The sequence below is a fragment of the Penicillium vulpinum genome (assembly GCF_028829585.1).
Source record: "Penicillium vulpinum strain IBT 29486 chromosome Unknown utg000002l_segment0_segment0, whole genome shotgun sequence".
Lineage (NCBI taxonomy): Eukaryota > Fungi > Ascomycota > Eurotiomycetes > Eurotiales > Aspergillaceae > Penicillium > Penicillium vulpinum.
In genome coordinates this window covers 4,773,525-4,791,035 of record NW_026643242.1, presented here as the reverse complement: position 1 = coordinate 4,791,035, position 17,511 = coordinate 4,773,525, and the positions used below count along the sequence as shown (strand labels likewise).

Sequence of the window (17,511 nt, the reverse complement as noted above, 5' to 3'; positions counted from 1 at the left end):
ACTACCTAATAATCGACTGTAATAACGAGAGGACTATCAGCTTATTGATAAGCGAGGACACAGCTTTTGAAACGAAGCTTCGATATATCGATATTCACCACTATTGGCTCCGCTAGGAAGTCTAACAGGGTCGAATACAGGTGCGCTGGGTGCCTACAGCAAGTATAGTTGCTGATGGCCTCACTAAATTGCTCACTCGGCAAAAGTATAAGAGCTTCGTGCGACTGCTCAACATGGTTGATATAGGCCATCTTATAGACTAGGAATTACAAGATGATACAGCGATCTCAGCAAGTATACTGGGACCGCTGAGGGGGTGTGTCGGCGCAGATACACCAGGATACCGGAGGATTTATTAATCCTAAGTATACAGTAATATTTCTTATGTAATCAGGACAGTATAAATTGCCAGGAAGTCAATACAGCAATACGGAGAGTTGAAGACCATTGATTGGACCCATACATTTCCACCATACGGAGTAGTCGGACATGTTGTTGTAGCCCGAAAATCAAGGCAGTAAGTTTATTCTGCCTGAGGTATCAGGCGACACGGCATTAAGGCCACAGCCAATCACCGTCAAGCTGTCACCCCCATTGAAGACCCTCCCATCTCCATCCCAAATTAGCCGGGAGCTGTTCAAGGTTTGTTTTCCACAGAAAACAGCCAGTTGCAGTGAGCAATGGCCCCAGATAACTCTTCTGCACCGGGGGGTTCCTCCTCGACTACCCTGGTCCCCGACGAGAAACCATCCGCCTCTCCCGTCAATATCCTCCCCTCGCTGGTATCCCGGATCTACTCCATTGCGCACCCAGCACTCCTTTTGGCATTGGGCGCTACTCGCTTTGAAGCATTGGTGGCTGATCCTACCAAGGAGCTTCTTTACACCCTACCATGGCTCACCCTTATACAAATTCTCTACGTGATTGTTTGTCTTCCGCCCGCCGGGTCGACACCGTCAGCAGAGACGAGCGCGTCCGCCCCGGCTGATGGCAAATCAAGCCCTCGGCCATCTGTCCCTAGTGGCGCCGCGCGCCATGGAAAGCATGGAAAGCGGAAGCAGCACGCTAACAGTTGGGCGCTCATCTGGTCCCGGTTACTGGTACGCCATACTTTTCTAATTGGGAGGAAACTGCAAGTCATTGATACTGACACGAGTTTTTAGCCAGCCCTCCTTTCGCTCGCTCTGACCTTCGCCGTGGCCACTCCCATTTTGACAATCCTTCTGGTTCTTTTCGGTGCCCCCCTCACAACGCACAATTCCGAGACCGTCCTGTGTGCGGCCCACATGGCCGTTCTATCCGCAACGGCCCTAATCTACGTCCACGGGCTAGATCGCGCCGTGTGGAACGAGGTTTGGGGCATTGCCCGTCCCGCTGATGCTGTCTGGGGCAGTGCGCTCGGCACAGGCTTGGGGGCGTGGTTTGGCGCTATTCCTATTCCTCTTGACTGGTGAGTTATACATACTGTACCTCAAATGTTAAATACCTGGCTAACTTGTATACGAAGGGACCGACCTTGGCAGGCATTCCCAATCACGATTCTTGTTGGAGCCTACATCGGATATGCCGTTGGCTCCTTGCTTTCTCGGACCCCATTGGTTTACGGCAAGCGTGTCAGATTCACCTCGGAGGATTTGAGCGAGACCGAAAAGAAGACTAATTAGGGATTCTGTCGCGGAATCCCTCTATATCCGCGCCACACAGCATATCTTCAAAGATATATGTCGGGCTTCTATTGGCATAAAAGTTCTTACATGACTGCCGCCACTAGTTATAATTGGTTTTAGATATCCGAAGAATTAATTTCTTAATGTACACCCCTTTAATGGGAGCCTGTTGTTTTTCACAGATTGCTATGACCCTTGAAGCTGCCGTGCCGTCCTGCACCTTTGCTGAACTTTGTCGCGCCTGCTATGGCTTCCTGCGAAATCACCTTGCTCCCAGCATTGAACTCCTGGTACATCGCATCCTGGAATGAGGATGCCTCATACGCACTGTAGTAGCATGACTGGCGATCTGTGTTGAGACATAGCTCAGGGAACGTGATGAGCTGTCTTGCTATCCTAATAGCTTCATTCAATGATTATCCTTTAGGAACCACTCGGCTCGCCAGTCCCATAGCCAGCGCTTCCTGGGCGCTCACGGGCCGACCGGTCAATATCATATCCAAGGCACGACCAAGCCCGACAATGGCTTGCAGTCGGACAGTTCCTCCATCGATTAAAGGCACACCCCAGCGTCGACAAAAGACACCGAAGACTGTGTCTTCTTCAACCACACGCATATCTGCAAGTAGGCTCAACTCTAGGCCTCCTGCGACGGCATATCCAGAAATAGCACATATGACTGGCTTTTTTATAATGAGTCTAGAGGGACCCATTGGCCCCAAGTTGCGGCCATCGACAGGTTGAAGGTTGTCGCCGGGTGTATCGTTGTTTGCCTGTGCAACGCTGTGGAGGTCGGCTCCTGCGCAAAAACTACCGCCAGCACCTGTCAGGACACACACTTTTTGTTTCAGGTCATTCTCAAAGACAAGAATGGCTTCGTAAAGAGCCTTCGCAGTCGAAGGATCGACGGCGTTCTTCCTATTAGGGCGATTGATTGCAATCAATGAGATGCCAAGACACGAGGAAGTATCTGTTGTCACTCTGTCGTGTTCGGCCATATTCAATATCAAGCAAACTGTTCCTCAAAAAGCCGAAATCTTGCCGGTTAGGCGTTTTATAGACTCCTATGCCTCGGCTAAACCCCGCTATCGTAGCGTATGGTGAACACTAGGGACTTTAGTCCTATTGACTTCATTCGTCCACGTCTCCGCCTTGTTACTCTTAAACCGCTTCAATTGAGATGCCAGGAAGATTTCATAGACCTCGGGATGCATAGTGAGTTGATCATTTGTATAGATGCACAATCTTGGAATAATCAGCTGCTTATACATCCTCTATAATTATCAACGTTTCTGATATATTATCAGTATCCCTGGAGATGTTCTTTGACAGTATTTTTAAAATCTTCTAAGGTGTCTTTTCAGACGTCTTTTGGCATAGCTTTGGCCAGTTCATTCACAATGGAATGGGATTAGTATATGACTAGGTAGTGCGGGCCCATATGTTGTAGATGTCATATATGTAGATGAACTGTTGGATGGCCTCAAGTCCTTTGACTGGTGAGTAAACAGTCAGTCCGAGAAGGAGCCGTAGGAGCCCCAGAGGACGCCCGGACATAGGGACACGGAGAGCAGGTTGAAGAACATTGAAGACGGCCAGCCCAACCAGCGAGGAAGTCAAGTGAAGCGTTCTTTCGGGCTGAGATTCTGGAAAGGCTTACAGGCTAGCCCTAGGCGTGGCCATGGTGGGAACGTCCTTATCAAAGGTATATGACGGTTCGAAGCTTCGAGGACTTGCGCTCTGAAATATTGTTGAAGAGATGGGTTGTACTCAATATGATATGCTACCATCTATCTCACTGTGCAACTATCAATTCATATTACTTCTACCATTCTACTATTTCTGCTGGTGACAAGTTGGACCATTGACAGATTAGAGATGTATCGCAGAGTGCTTTTGCAGCCAAGGGGTCGATAGCATTCTTCCTATCGGGACGATTCATTGCAACCACCGACATGCCCGAATAAGAAGAATTTCTTGTTGTCACTCGATTTGTGTGAGGCCATATTTAAAAAAAAAAGGAACAGTAATTGAAAAAAAGACGAATTATGCTGGTTGAGCAATTTATAGGAATGCCTCGGCTAAACCCCACTTTCGACCTTCTCCAACCCATCAAGGTCACTTGGATCTACGCTGGCATAACGCCATGTCTTCGGCATGTATAATCTGTCATAAAAGAAAGGTATCGCATTGATCATCTATTGGCGCGCCCTCGAGTAATCTAATTCTCATAGGTGAGGTGTGACTTTGCGACACAAGACCCTTGTACCAACTGCAAAAAATCAGATGTGGAGTGCAGGTAAGTAGACCCGAAAAGAAGTCGAATAATCAAAATAATTGACTCCCTTCAGACCATATACAAGGAAGCGCAAGAGGTTCACAAACAGCCTATCGCCAGGGCGGAATGTGTCAATCTCTGCTCCTTTGAGTCAGACGCCGCGGAGCTCACAGATTTCTCCCGAGTCATTGGAGGCGCAAGTGGCTTCACAGCAGAATTCTTTGAGCGATCCTCATGAAGTGATTCCAGTTGAAACCAATGCGGTTGAAACCACTGCATCTGCGGTCGCCAATAATGGCGACCCGTTTATTAAAGAAGAGAGCTATCGTGGCCGCAGTGAATATCTCGGTGGCAGCGTGCCGTTCGATGAAAATATGGTCAAACCCGGTCGCGAAACTACATACACCAACCCTAAAGCATCAGCAACCGACTTGCAAATGCTTCGTGATCAAGGTGCCTATGAGTTACCTCCAGTATCAGTCCAAAAAGAGTTAATGGCTAGTTTTAACATGCACTGTGCACCCTGGACGCCGGTTGTGGATCCGAAATGGCTGGATGAGAGTGCGCCGCGATCAATGCTACTCCTCCAGGCTATCTTTCTCGCTGGAAGCAGAGTCTCCAAAGCTCATTTGGATTATGGGTCTAGTGAAGTTTTTTATCGACGCGCAAAATTACTTTTCTTTTTTGGCGGTTGTGACAACCCTTTGGTTTCTATTGTGGCCGCCTGCCTGTTGCATTGGTATAATCCAGTTGGGCCTGAGGATGTTTCTACCGATACAAGTGGCTTTTGGATTCGAACAGCTGGCGCAATGGCTTTTCAGATCGGGCTGCACAAGGAACCCGCGCCGAATTCTCGAGATCGGGGGCTCCGGAGAAGGCTGTGGTGGTCTCTTGTGGTATGTATCTCCTTGGAATATCAACACAGAAAATATTATGCGCTAACATAGTAACTTAGGTGCGAGACAATATAATTTCTGTTGGTGTTGGTCGACCACGAACCATCAATCTACGTGACAGCGACGTGCTTCCACCATCACTTAATGATTTCCCCGTGAACAACTTCAAATCTCAATTATTCCTAGCCTATTGCACGATATCCCGGCTACTGGGAGATACGGTCGAGTCCCATTTACGACAAGAAATTTCTCGGCAAAGGCAGGTCGATCTCGAGAACGCCGTCTACCGATGGGCAAAACAAGTCATTCCAAGATTACGATCATCTGTCGCAGCTCAAGACGATGCGGCTATTTGCAACCTAGAAGTTCAACAGCTGCTAGTCATGTATTTTGTGGTGCTCACTATTCTTCATCGCTCACCTACTCCAGGTAGCGTACCACCCGCAGCATCTCTGGTCGCGTCTTCGTTTATTGCCGGGATTTACGAGGAATTCTTGCTTCGCGATGAGCTTCGATATCTCGGCCCTGTCTTTGCATTCTATCCACTATGCGCTGGACTGTCACTTCTTTCTAGCTGCCGCTATACCCACCTGCAGAGTATTGCCGAACATGAATTAACAGTCATGAAGCTCTCCCTTCAAAAGCTATCTGAAAGGTGGCTCTCAGCGGTCGGACCGCTGCGTGCGCTAAACAAATTGACCGAAAAAGTCCGAGAGTTAGGTCCATTTGGGGGTTCGTCACCTACTTTCGACCCGGACGCAGCCTCTTTCTTCGAGGGGTTCGACACAAAACTTTGCAAACAATGGCAAGCTATTGGACACTCCTTGGAGTCTGCAAGTGGGAACACGGGCATCTCGCCTACTTGCACTATGGCGGACATTCAAGACCCTAGTGATGGCCTTCGGTCCCTTGACGCTCTGCCTGGACAGCAGGTGGATACTTATGACTTTGCGTCTCTTGATGTTAGCTTGGATCCATTCAGCAATAATTGGGAAGGCGCTGGATTTGACTGGAGTGGCTCCTGGCTACTCAATGTATAAACACAACAAAGCTTGGGAATTGGCACTATACAAAATATGGTCCTGTCTTGTTTCCTTTTTATATACAAGTGATCCTTTCCCATTTTTTTTTTTTCAAAATATCACCTATAGCCTGTTGCATCGGCTAGAGTACATGTCGTCTATAGCTTACTTCTATTGTCCTTTTGCACCTCAAGATCATAATACTGCCTGAAGTGATCCAGGCATCCGGGATTCGCAACGGTGCTGCTGATAGTCTTGGGAAGCTGGCCAGACGAAATGACCTGCTTTATCAATGTCTCGATCTTTTTACCGTTCACCGTCATCGGAATCTCTTTGACCCCGATTACGAATCGAGGAACATGCTTACTGCTCAAGCCTTTGCGAATTGCATCTTTGAGCTCCAAAGCAAGTTGGCCCGTGAACAGCTTTCCAGACTGCATAACAACGAACAAAAATACAACCTCATCAGAGTCATGGGGTCGTCGCCGCCCGACACACAGGGTGGCTGAGATGACTGAGTTAAAAGGTGCCGATTCGGTGATCGAGTATATGTCCGACGACCCGAAACGAATACCCTGTGGATTCAGGACCCCATCGCTGTTGGTTTTCCAATTAGCACGCACTTCCTTCAACTTGCACTAGAGGGAAATACAACTTACCTTCTTCCATGAATCTGCCAACCTTTCGTTTGCGGGTTATAACTCGCCCAATCGTGTTGAGCCCAACAATTTTCAAATTTCTCGAAATATGCGCTCTTGTATTTCGATCCATCTTCATCGCCCCAGAAAAAGACCGGCATTGATGGGAATGGTTTGCGACAGACAAATTCGCCATTCCTCCCGGTAGTCCTGATAGAGTCTCCCGTCACAGGATCGGCAACATCCACATCATGTCCAAGCATAGGAAGCTGGATCTCTCCAGGATATAATGGACCTGCAGGATCAGTTCCAATCCAAGAAGTCGCCAAGTCCGTTGCGCCTGTTACACTGGTGAGATGGACACTCGAGGGGAATGTGCGATAGAACCAGTGATATTGGTCCTCGCCTAGATGAGAGCCACCCGTCTGCACCATTCTGAGGGACGATAGGTCGAACTCGTTTTTTGGGATGCAGCCAGTCATCTCGAGCTCCTGCAGATAGCGAGGCGAGCAGCCCCAGTATGAGACTTTATGGTACTCTGCGACCTTTGCCAGTCCTTTGGCACTGGGCCACAACGGTGATCCGTCGTACAGAATCAGGGTAGGACCTACGGAGAGGTGACCGACCATGATATTCCACAACACCCATGAAGTACTGCTGTACTGGAAAACAACATCGTCGGATGTCAAAGAATTGTGCAGTACAGATGTCTTCTTGTGCTGCAGAATAACGCCATGGCTGTGCACCAGGCACTTTGGCTGGCCGGTGGTGCCGCTGGTGTATAGGATATAGAGTGGATGAGAAAAGGACACTCGTTTGAACTCTAGCTTGTCCTCACGCTGTGAATTTGACAAGAAGTGATCGAGACTGGGGAATGACGGCTCATGGGTGCCAGTGATAGGAATTAAAAACACCTGTGGTTTTGACTGCAATGCCCTCACGATTTTTTGGATCTTAACGATGTTCGATCGCATTTTCCCTTTGTAGGTGGACTCGCCATCTGCAAAAAGAATTCGTGGAGTGACCTGTTGTAACCTTGACACGCACCCCTAGTATTTCCAATCAGTCTCTGTTGTCAACATCAATTCCAATTCCTTCGGAAAATACCTCTTCACCCAAATCCGGTGCAATACTGGTCCAAATCGCGCCAATACTCGCAGTCGCCAGGAACAGACCGACTGACCAGACGCTGTTCGAGATGATAGCAGCAACTCGATCTCCTTCTTTCACACCGAGCTGCAGCAAAGCACTCCTTGCCTTTCTGACATTCTCCCTCAATAATCCCCATGTCCACACCTCCCCACCTAGATCCTGGCCTTCTCGAACCCCAACAAGAGCTGTCTTGTTCAAGTCCCGACCAGACACAACATTCTCTGCATAGTTGACAGTTGCTCCGGTGAAGAATTTGGGCACCTTATCCATTGGCGTGCTAGGATCAAATGCGGATGTTATTGTCGGAGGCAATGGTGGAATAATTCCCGTGTAGCCATGAAGATCTGTCCAGAAATCTTGTAGATTATCAACGGACCATTGGTGCAGATCGTGAGAGGAACAGAGCTGCTGATTGAATTTTTTGTTGATATGCGCACGATAGATGTTCATGGGTATTTGGTCTTGGGGAATTGTAGGTTCCCAGATGGGACGAAGTCTAAGAGCGTCGCTCTTCGTAGGATTCGTCATTTTTGTTTTTCTACTACCAATTGCTGGATTTGAAGGTATAGAATTAGGATTTATAAAGTTATTTCTAGTGGCTGATAGAGGCCACAATTCCATTCTCCATAATCATTAGTAGTCTTTCGGCAATCGGCACTCGGACAGCCTCATTCGGGTAAGTCTGATGCATCCCTAAGCACCCCCACGATACTGTTGGATTTTCGGTGACTTCGGCAGAAATCGGTGGAAATCGGTGATGCATTTCATAAAGTTGAGGCTACTCAGCTGAAGCAACGGCCAAATCCTCGCACAAAGCTGAAGGATTATAAGACAAAAGAATATTCAGTCACTTTTGCAACCTTGGCCACAGACTTCACTTTAGTCTAGGTGATATTCCCATTCATAGGACACATAGGTCTAGGTTATATTCCCATTCATAAGAATGTGTCCTATGTTGTCGAGAGAAGTCCAGCTCAGGCGGTTGCTCGGTGACGGCGAGTCACAAATGGCGATTTTTATCTAGTGCTTTTTGCGACAGTCCCGTTTTCTCGAGATATAGCGGGACGGCATAGTAAGAACCGCAAAAGTTTTATTCTCTTCTTTTTTTGGAGGGGTCTTTATATGGGATTTCCCAAAGGTTCGGTTCTGGTGTGATGAATGGCATGCCGTTTTTAAATTGCTGTCTTTGAGATAGGAGAGGTTGCGAGACCGCAAGTCCGTATATGATTGAGGTGCTATGAGTTCAAAACATAAGCGGGGAACCGTGGATAGGTGTTTTAGGTCATCTTTATCAAATCGTGCACGAGGCGGAGAAGCGAAAAAGATGTATCCCACGCTATGTCCTCTTTAGTAAGGCTAAGGGCAGGCGATGTTTAAGTCAAGCAAGAGGAAGAAAGAAAGAATTTGTAGATCGAGACGTTTGATGTGCAATTATCAGCTAAAATAAATTAGGATAAAGCTTCGAAGGTTCCTCTATATGACATCTGCCATCACCGTCTACATGCTACATAGTCGGACTCTGTTTGAGGCGAAACTCTTGTTTAGTCCGAACCAGATTATTCACGATGACAAGCGCCCAACAAAAGATTTAGAAATTAAGTATCTTTTGTATGATTCACCCAGACACCTAGTTACATCATATATAATAGTTAGAGCATATAAAAAGATGGGTGTAACTAAGGGAAGTCTATTTCAAAGATCGGACCTGGGCCGTAATGTTAATCTCTAACAGCATAATGCTATCAATAGTATTTAGGTTGCCAACCTTGGAATATCCAAAGGCCCTTTGCGGCTCAATGGTGGAATACAAAGTGTTGTCATGATATTTACATGTATACACTGATCTGAGAACGGGAAAGATAAATACAGGTACCCGAGTATCGCAAAGATCAGCCAACCTTGGAAGATTGCACGCGATATATGGCATAAATATGCATGCATACCTTGCTCAAAGTTTCGAGCCTGCTTTTTGCAAGGACCGGTGACCGGAAGCACGGTTCGCCGGCAGATCGATTCCCCAGGCAATGCGACAGTCCCATTGCAGATGCTCCTCACCTCCAGAGGTAGCACTAGCAGCGCCACTGACGGTAACAATGTCATGGAAAACCTGATCTCCCACACCACCCTCAGCACTGAAGATCCAGCGACGAGCAATCTCTATTGTCACAGGTTCATTATCACGTTCAGCATCAAGGGCCAGAAGAGCACCGGACAGAATCCAGGCCAGAGTAAACATGAAGCGACGGCCATCGGCGACAGTCGAAGCTGGATCTTGGGTCGTGAAACGAGCACCCAAAGTTGACCACGCAGCTGTGAGGGCGTACCGCAGATCTGCGCTCTGAATCAAAGCTAAGGCACGGTCAAGCCATGCTCTGAATATTTTCAGGTTGTTCTTTTTGATGAGGAAGCGGACGAACTCGCTGGCTAGCACGTTGGTAGTACCCTCCCAGATAGAATTTACTGCATTATTGCGCATAATCCGAGAGATGTTGAACTCAGGCTCGTCAGCCTCATCCATATATCCGACTCCACCCATCGATTCCTGACATTCTTGAATTCCGGCAGTGGCCATCTTACTGATAACAGCCTTTGCTGTAGCAGTCAAGGTACGGAAAACCACATCAGCTTCCTTACCGGGTTGAGGTAGGTGCGCGAGCTTATTGGATGACGATTTTTGATCCTCAACTACCCCAAACAAAGCAACAGTGAACCATCCAAGGCCCATTGCACCCCGGTGTTTTACTTCCAAGTCCGCGAGAAGTCGCAAATGCATTGGGATCAACCAGAGCGGTTCGCCGACAGTAGTTCTTGCTTTTGCAAAGCTCTTTGTGATACTAATAGCTCGGCGCCATCCAGCCAGCGAGCCAATAAAGGTATGAAGCCGGGTGACGTTGAGAAGAGGCGCGATAGTGGGTATACCCTGGTCTAGCTCTCCAAGAAGATGCGCGCGCATGTCTTTTAGTTCCAATTCTGCGGTCGGCAATTCTTTCGTACCGAGTTTGTTCTTCAGCCGGTGAATCCTAACACCATTAGATACAACCTTAGTGACGCCGTCGGCTCCCACCACAGTCCGTCGCAAGGGCGCGAGAAACGTGCTCAGCTTTCCGGATGGTGTTTTCGCGAGTAGAAGAGCGATGTTTGCATCTGTTGCTGAGGAGAAGAATTTGAATCCGCTGATGAGGTAGTCGCCTTCGCCTAGGGGGTCAGTGCCCGAGGTAGTTAGCGGCGAGTATGTAGCCCATGTTTCGGTATTTTGGACGTCGCTGCCACCGGCTCTCTCAGTCATCCATTGGCCCGAGGTCCAGTGATCATCCTTTTCGGAGACCAGCCCTTGGAACGCAGCATGGAAAGGGTGCGTAGGTGGTAATTTGTTTATTCTTGATGAGAGAATAAAAGCAGCACCATCGGTCATGCTAATTGGACAGGAGTAAAGTCCAGAAGAGGGGGAGTACAAATAGGTCCTAGATTTATGGCATGAGTGATAGCGTGGAAATAGGGATAAAGAAATACCCACAGCGCATACTGAACCGTTCTCCTATCAACTCCCAGGCGGCGGTCATAGCCCGCCGAGACAATCCTAATCAGATGTTAGATTATGCACGTCATCTCGAAGGCGATTCGTAGAGGATACCTGTTCCGAGCACCCCATTTACCTAGTTGCTTCCAGCCTTCCGTTGTCACTAATCGATCATAATCATATCGTTTACCCCAGACATTATGGCTCTTGACGTATGGCACATTGCGCTCAGCATCAGCGCTCCATTCACGAACCTGCTCGGAAATAGCCTCGGCTCCGAACTGGGTGAGATGCGGTTGTACAGATTGCAATGTAGTAGTTGATAGATACCCTGAATAATGGTTAGGAAGTATTATAACTACATTCAAATGAGAAACTCACATGCCAGAGTCCGTTGAAGACTGGGATCCGATGTGTAGGTATTCTCTAACGGGCCAGGGTCAGTAATGTAGCCACTATCGGCTGTCGCGGGCTGTGAGGCCATTCTGTAAATATCAGAAGTGATCAATGGTAGAAACAAACAGAAAGCTAAGAATGAAATTGATAGAAGCCGTTGAATAATGCGGGGGAGATGAACCTCGGCCGTCGGTTGTCTCGTGAAAAGCTCCAGGGTCTGTCATATTTACCCGCAAAATCGCCGACTGGCTGTTCGTGCCACCTTATTCATCCTGCACGATGTCATCTATCCTTTACCGTTTCTAATAGATGACCTGGTAATAAAGTAGTGGCGGCAAGCGAACAACTAAGTGATAATTGTTAAAATATCATGACAGGCCTGGACTTGTTGAGACTATTCTGGCCATAACAATCCTTCCCAAGGATACGTAGCGTGTCGTGAGAGAGTCTGATTTTGTATTTGATATTGCTTTTGCGAACAGCTGAAAACTCTTACATCTCGTGCAGCGTGTTGTATCCCGTTTCAACCAAGCTGCGCGGCCCTCGGGCATCAGAGCAGACATGCCAGTAGAACAATCCACCCAGTTTCGACGAGGTAACAAATTCCGCCTTCTGTTTTACCGTCTCTGGGGTATCATATGTGACAAAACCACCATCAGCTCCAACACAGAATGACGCACCAATATTCCTGTCGTAGTACTCTTGTGTCCCCGGTCGCGGCAGATCGCGATAGTCAAAAACACCATCCTCGCCACCTTGTCCAGTATACCGTTGACCAGGGCCGTTGCTACCCAAGAAGGATCGCCCATAAACTGGAACACCCAAAATGATCTTCCTAGGGGACACTCCTTGCCCTACGACGTAAGAAACCGCTGAATCACCAGATATACCCGAGCCATGAAGCTGAGCCTGATGGCCCGTCTGGGATTCCCATGGTCCAGCGAAATCGTAGGTCATAAGGTTTATCATGTCAAGATACTTTTGTGCCGCAGCAAGATCAATGTTTTGCAATGCCCACTGGCCAGCAGGGAGAGCGGTAGTAAGGACGTATCGCGGAGCGGGTAGGACTTCCCGCAGACGGGCGAGAAGACGAACATAATCCTTCCCTTGCTTGGAATCAGAAGGATGTTCCCAGTCGACTACATAGCGTATATAATAAGTTATCTGCTTTTGCGTTGTCAGAATCAAAAAGGATAACGCGGCCTTACTATCGATCCCATCAATTCCAAATTGATCCACCAATTCCCGTGCAGTGCGAACGAAAGTGTCCACCCGAGAGCGGCTGTTGGCTACAGCGGCGAAGTTCTCACTGCCTTTTCCCCCACCACCAACAGAGAGAATGACTCTCATCTTAGAGTACTGTTGCTTCAATTGGACAAAGGCTCTAAGACAACCTTCTGCCCCATCAACGGGCATTTGGGTATCAGCCCACTCATCACTCAGCTATATCGCAGGGTCAGCAAATATTCCCACATCGGACGACGTGCATGCTTATCCTTAGAACTCACATAGACAGTGCCATCATCTTTCACCCTGCAAGAAACCAATTTCAGATTAGCGCGTCAGCCATCTATACGGACTCCGGTCTTTTGAACGGCGGTGATTGGCTGTGTTTACCAGGCAAAAGCGTAGAACACGTGAGAGATAAATCCCAGGCGCAAAGATGAGGGAGGCTCCTTGCGATAGATTCTCCAATTTGGATAGTAGGCCGCATTTGTGTACAAAGGCACTTCGTATGAAGCGTGGGACTCGGCAGCGGGGTCACGCTCCGCGCCCAGTCGACGGAAGAGCCTAGAAGCTGAAAACATTGTCAAGACGTCAAGATCAGTGTGAGAGCTCGAGCATTGAAGAGAAAACAGAACTTGAGCCGAAGGAAATCCCCCAAAAGATGATCAACAAAGAGAAAAAAAAGAAGAGAAAGAGTGAATTGAAAGTTGGAAAGTGCCCAAAGCAATGCTGTGTTTCCTTTTTTGGAAAACGTCACGTGGTACCTCGCCTCGTTCTTTTTTAGCCTCTTTACACTTGAACTAATTGGGTAGAGTGTATGATCAGGAGGTTTGCAGATGTGAATCTGAGATGACTTCACTAAGCTCTTTGGGGGTGGACGGTCAACAATTGAATACGACAACAAGATGCGGGGAATGCGGGCTAAGCGTATGCACACCAGATTTTTCAAGGCACAGAAAGTACGTTGTCCGCAATGACTGATGTTTGCATGGTCAGATGCGGGGGTTGCTCGGTTGCCTGCAGAGCTCAGTCATGAACTGTTCTGTAGGTCCAAGACACACCGGACCTTCTCGGACGATCTCCGCGTGAAGCTGGGCATCTAACCATCTCGGATGCAATAGGAAAATCCTTTTCAGAGAAACTTTCCAGCTAAGGTACAAGTGTGGATCGTCCTGCAGGAGCAATGCACCCCATGTTCGAAAGGATGCAAAACCGCGCCAGATCGTCGCAAAACAATATTATTGTGGGCGATCATGACTTGGGAAAATTGGAATCAATCCAGCGTCACGCGCGTGTTCGGCGCCCAGGTGATAATGAATTGGGGAGCTAAAGATGAAACTAAGGAGAGGGGCGGTGTTTTACTGATGTTTGCTTTTTCTACTTGACCGAATCGCTTACAAGGGTATGTGATTCGCTCAAAGAGCTACTATTATGAGGCTGGGGAACTATAGCCCTGGAAGGTAGGGATGGGTGTCGCCCCCCGGCTTTCGGGGTTGATCTTTACCGAATCTCGGGAGTCTGGAATGCTTACGAAGTACTCTGCGGGGATACCGTTTGACCATGTCGTGTCTTCTCAAATCATATTGAAGATGGAAATGGAAAGCATGAGAAAAGAAAACAAGATCTTATTTTCAACGGCTGAATTCGCTCATTGCAACAGTCCTAAAATAACCAAGCACAGAAAGTTGCGAAATTCGGAGTCTAACAAGTGCCGTTCAACCCGCCTGAAGCCCCTTGTATTATTGGTCGCTACTTTGACTTTGTTCTGATAGCCTTACTTCGGCTTCTTCCCTGACAAAAGGACTGTAACTACGAATCATATTGCTGAAGATAGATGAGCGCATGACCCCCGTAGTGTCAATCTAGATCCCTATTAATGCTAAGGCGGCTGTGCCTTGATGAAAAGATCGCCTGTGTTAGCAAAGAAACAAGGAACCCTAGATTTACAGCTATCAGGAATGTTTCCAAAGAATATCCAAAAAAATATTAACGTGGTAGATATTTCAAAGTATATAGACCCTTAGAATACCTATTACATTTTGTGTATTCGGTATCTTCATACAAGACTAGAGCTTAACAGCTTTGTTCAGTTCAGCCCATTTCTTCTCCCCCTCAGAGCCAGGCTGCGGTGGCACCAGACCATTGATCTTCCACAAGTCCCTCGAGACTTCTGCGACCCAATATTCCCATTCCATTTTCTTTGGCTCGAATACTGGGTTGAGGATCCCATCAACACCAGCCAAAAATATCTGTTTGGCTTCGTCGTTCTTCATGGCACGGGCAACGTGATGGATTGTTATTGATGCAAAGTTGGGGTGAGGTTCGCCACCGACGAATGCAGTACCGGGAATGTCCTCGGTGAAGTGGACTTGGACATAGAATGCAGGTAGGCCGATGGAGACGTACAACCTAGTGATTGCCTTGGCAAGTTGTTCTTTTTCAGGAGCCGTAAGGGTGTTTGGACTGTGTTTGATGTACCAGGCAGGCATCTTCAAGGAAGTAGTGCAAATAATTCAAATTTACTTCAAGGTGAATCCTAAATGGATATTGTTGATTAGATTTTCCTGGATTGGATCCTGCTCATTCTTATACTACACTGAATACCATAAGATCCCAGATCAACTTCAGGGATTAGTGATATCAAAAATTGTCACGCTATCGTCTATATGCATGATCACAATTTTCCTCCGTCTTACATCGCCTTGATATCCTGGGGAGATAGCGTAATCAAAAATCTCGAATAAGGTAGCGCGGGTGCAAATGTGAGACTAACCTTGTTTTGTGATCATTTCATCAACCGCGAACCCCGATTTTGATTACAATATCATGCAACTTTCCGATCTCGATAGCTTCACAGTAGTAGCACCAGCTATTGCTCGGGTTGTATATTTGATCGGGGTAACACTCAAAATATGATGACATAGGGTTGAAGCTTTTTTTAGAACTAGGCCGTCTATGACGTGGGTCAACTCCATTATTGTGATTACCCGAATCTATCAACCATACCTACTTTGTACATTGCTGAACACTTGCAAAAAAATTAGATAGCATATTACAAATCAAACAAAATATATAAAACTTAGCTGAGCGCAGTATAGATTGCTTTTCCCCTAGCATTCGAACAATCAACAAGATGTCCAATAAATTGATATTTATCACCGGAGCCACTGGCTTCATTGGCAGCGCCACTGCAGTGGAAGCTCTTAAGGCAGGATATCGATTGCGAATTGGTCTTCGCAAGCCATCTGAACAATTACAAACTCTGCTGTCCGAGTATAGTGACCAAGTTGAATTTGTGATCATTCCAGACCTCACTGATGAGACTGCATTCGACGACAAGCTGAACGGCGTGGACTATGTCCTTCATCTTGCATCTCCTCTTCCCCATGGAACCGACAAGCAAACCTACTTTCCCCCAGCTGTGAAAGGTACTACTGCTTTATTGAAAGCAGCAACAAAGGTGCCAACCATCAAGAAAGTCGTGATTACCTCGTCTATTGCGGCTCTTATTCCAATATCTGGCATCCCTACCGGTGGTGTGTTGAAAGGTAGCTTATATCCTATCATTTTATCTCCTAGCAAGAATTACGCTGACACATCTCCTAGAGGACAACGATTGGGACTTTTCGGTTGATGAAAACAGAGATTTCGAGGACCCTCAAAACCCGGCTGTAACAGCATTGCGACTGTATATGGCCTCGAAACTTCTTGCAAACAACGCAACTTGGGAGTTTTGGGCAACAGTCAAGCCGCAGTATGCATTGGTGACACTTCATCCTGGCTTTGTGTACGGGCAAAATCTTGTTCAGAATTCTGCGGACGGAATCCAAAGAGGATCCAACGGTAATCTGTGGAATCTTATTATGAAGGGAATCCCTCCTGTGAATACTGCAGGAGTGCATATTCAAGATGTGGCAGAAGCGCACATTAAAGCACTGGATCCCAAGGTCGGGGATGGCTCGAAGTATCTACTGGTCGGGCCAAAGACGACAGGCCCCGAGATTGCACGCATTGTGCAAGAGCTATATCCAGATGCTGGAGCAATGATCTCTGAGAACTCGGAGGTTGACTCGGTCCCATTTGATACGACCAAGGCGGAGACAGAGCTTGGGATTCAATGGCGCTCCGTCGAGGCGATGGTGCGGGATGTGATGGACCAGCAGCTGGGGTTCCTATAAGGCCTTCGAAGCACGAGTTTCTGCCTCAATACCAACAGTTTGAAAAGTCGTTATATCCTCAATGTCGAATACAGCAATAGGATTGGATGTGGGGGTTTGATTTTCCATATTTCCTCGGTTTCTATCTCCCAAGTCCCCCTCCAGTGTATAATCGCATATTTTCCAAGAGAAGAATAGTACGAGACTCGAGAATATTGATTTATCGATTAAAATTCCGTTTCCAATGTAAACCGTAAATATTTACCTAGTATGGCTTGTCCACAGGTTGAATTCCTGGATATAAAAATGCAAACGAGCCAAACATCGTGTCGCCACCTGATTTCTAAGGCGACCGCTGGAGAACAACCTGGACAGCTCCGCAACCTTCAACAATCAAGACTTTTCCTTCGGGTCCCCTTCTTCATACCAATTTGTATCGAGTTTTACTGGGAATCTGTGATTACTGCTTCCTCTGCAAACCTTGCAATTTTATCCACAAAGAGGTGGTGGGAATAGTCAGTCGAATACACGCACCTGACTCGCGACCACAACCGATCATCT

The 17,511-nt window shown here is 47.4% G+C and overlaps 10 protein-coding genes across 10 annotated transcripts; 3 read left to right on the top strand and 7 right to left on the bottom strand.

Moving 5' to 3' along the window:
* Positions 1-680: 680 nt before the first annotated feature.
* Positions 681-1,664, top strand: N7479_004828 (PIG-F family protein; the record flags this gene model as incomplete). The annotated part of the gene is made up of 3 exons (XM_057252525.1): positions 681-1,100; positions 1,164-1,450; positions 1,508-1,664. The coding sequence occupies 3 exons, from the start codon at positions 681-683 to the stop codon at positions 1,662-1,664; spliced, it is 864 nt and encodes a 287-aa protein (XP_057111850.1).
* Positions 1,665-1,843: 179 nt separating this feature from the next.
* Positions 1,844-2,665, bottom strand: N7479_004827 (enoyl-CoA hydratase/isomerase family protein; the record flags this gene model as incomplete). The annotated part of the gene is made up of 2 exons (XM_057252524.1): positions 1,844-2,050; positions 2,099-2,665. 2 exons carry the CDS (start codon positions 2,663-2,665, stop codon positions 1,844-1,846), a joined length of 774 nt encoding a protein of 257 aa, XP_057111849.1.
* A 658-nt stretch (positions 2,666-3,323) lies between these two features.
* N7479_004826 (uncharacterized protein) lies at positions 3,324-3,624 on the bottom strand (the record flags this gene model as incomplete). Its single annotated transcript, XM_057252523.1, has 2 exons — positions 3,324-3,407; positions 3,505-3,624. The coding sequence occupies 2 exons, from the start codon at positions 3,622-3,624 to the stop codon at positions 3,324-3,326; spliced, it is 204 nt and encodes a 67-aa protein (XP_057111848.1).
* Positions 3,625-3,953: 329 nt separating this feature from the next.
* N7479_004825 (fungal specific transcription factor domain-containing protein) lies at positions 3,954-5,881 on the top strand (the record flags this gene model as incomplete). Its single annotated transcript, XM_057252522.1, has 3 exons — positions 3,954-3,966; positions 4,066-4,841; positions 4,901-5,881. The coding sequence occupies 3 exons, from the start codon at positions 3,954-3,956 to the stop codon at positions 5,879-5,881; spliced, it is 1,770 nt and encodes a 589-aa protein (XP_057111847.1).
* A 140-nt stretch (positions 5,882-6,021) lies between these two features.
* Positions 6,022-8,181, bottom strand: N7479_004824 (uncharacterized protein; the record flags this gene model as incomplete). The annotated part of the gene is made up of 3 exons (XM_057252521.1): positions 6,022-6,460; positions 6,523-7,550; positions 7,609-8,181. 3 exons carry the CDS (start codon positions 8,179-8,181, stop codon positions 6,022-6,024), a joined length of 2,040 nt encoding a protein of 679 aa, XP_057111846.1.
* A 1,420-nt stretch (positions 8,182-9,601) lies between these two features.
* Positions 9,602-11,065, bottom strand: N7479_004823 (Acyl-CoA oxidase/dehydrogenase type 1; the record flags this gene model as incomplete). Its single annotated transcript, XM_057252520.1, has 1 exon — positions 9,602-11,065. The coding sequence occupies one exon, from the start codon at positions 11,063-11,065 to the stop codon at positions 9,602-9,604; it is 1,464 nt and encodes a 487-aa protein (XP_057111845.1).
* Positions 11,066-11,120: 55 nt separating this feature from the next.
* Positions 11,121-11,654, bottom strand: N7479_004822 (uncharacterized protein; the record flags this gene model as incomplete). The annotated part of the gene is made up of 3 exons (XM_057252519.1): positions 11,121-11,230; positions 11,307-11,501; positions 11,552-11,654. 3 exons carry the CDS (start codon positions 11,652-11,654, stop codon positions 11,121-11,123), a joined length of 408 nt encoding a protein of 135 aa, XP_057111844.1.
* A 404-nt stretch (positions 11,655-12,058) lies between these two features.
* On the bottom strand, positions 12,059-14,355 carry N7479_004821 (glycoside hydrolase family 18 protein; the record flags this gene model as incomplete). The annotated part of the gene is made up of 4 exons (XM_057252518.1): positions 12,059-13,009; positions 13,075-13,099; positions 13,184-13,364; positions 14,325-14,355. 4 exons carry the CDS (start codon positions 14,353-14,355, stop codon positions 12,059-12,061), a joined length of 1,188 nt encoding a protein of 395 aa, XP_057111843.1.
* Positions 14,356-14,859: 504 nt separating this feature from the next.
* Positions 14,860-15,282, bottom strand: N7479_004820 (tautomerase family protein; the record flags this gene model as incomplete). Its single annotated transcript, XM_057252517.1, has 1 exon — positions 14,860-15,282. The coding sequence occupies one exon, from the start codon at positions 15,280-15,282 to the stop codon at positions 14,860-14,862; it is 423 nt and encodes a 140-aa protein (XP_057111842.1).
* Positions 15,283-15,926: 644 nt separating this feature from the next.
* On the top strand, positions 15,927-16,971 carry N7479_004819 (NAD-dependent epimerase/dehydratase; the record flags this gene model as incomplete). The annotated part of the gene is made up of 2 exons (XM_057252516.1): positions 15,927-16,329; positions 16,400-16,971. The coding sequence occupies 2 exons, from the start codon at positions 15,927-15,929 to the stop codon at positions 16,969-16,971; spliced, it is 975 nt and encodes a 324-aa protein (XP_057111841.1).
* Positions 16,972-17,511: the final 540 nt, after the last annotated feature.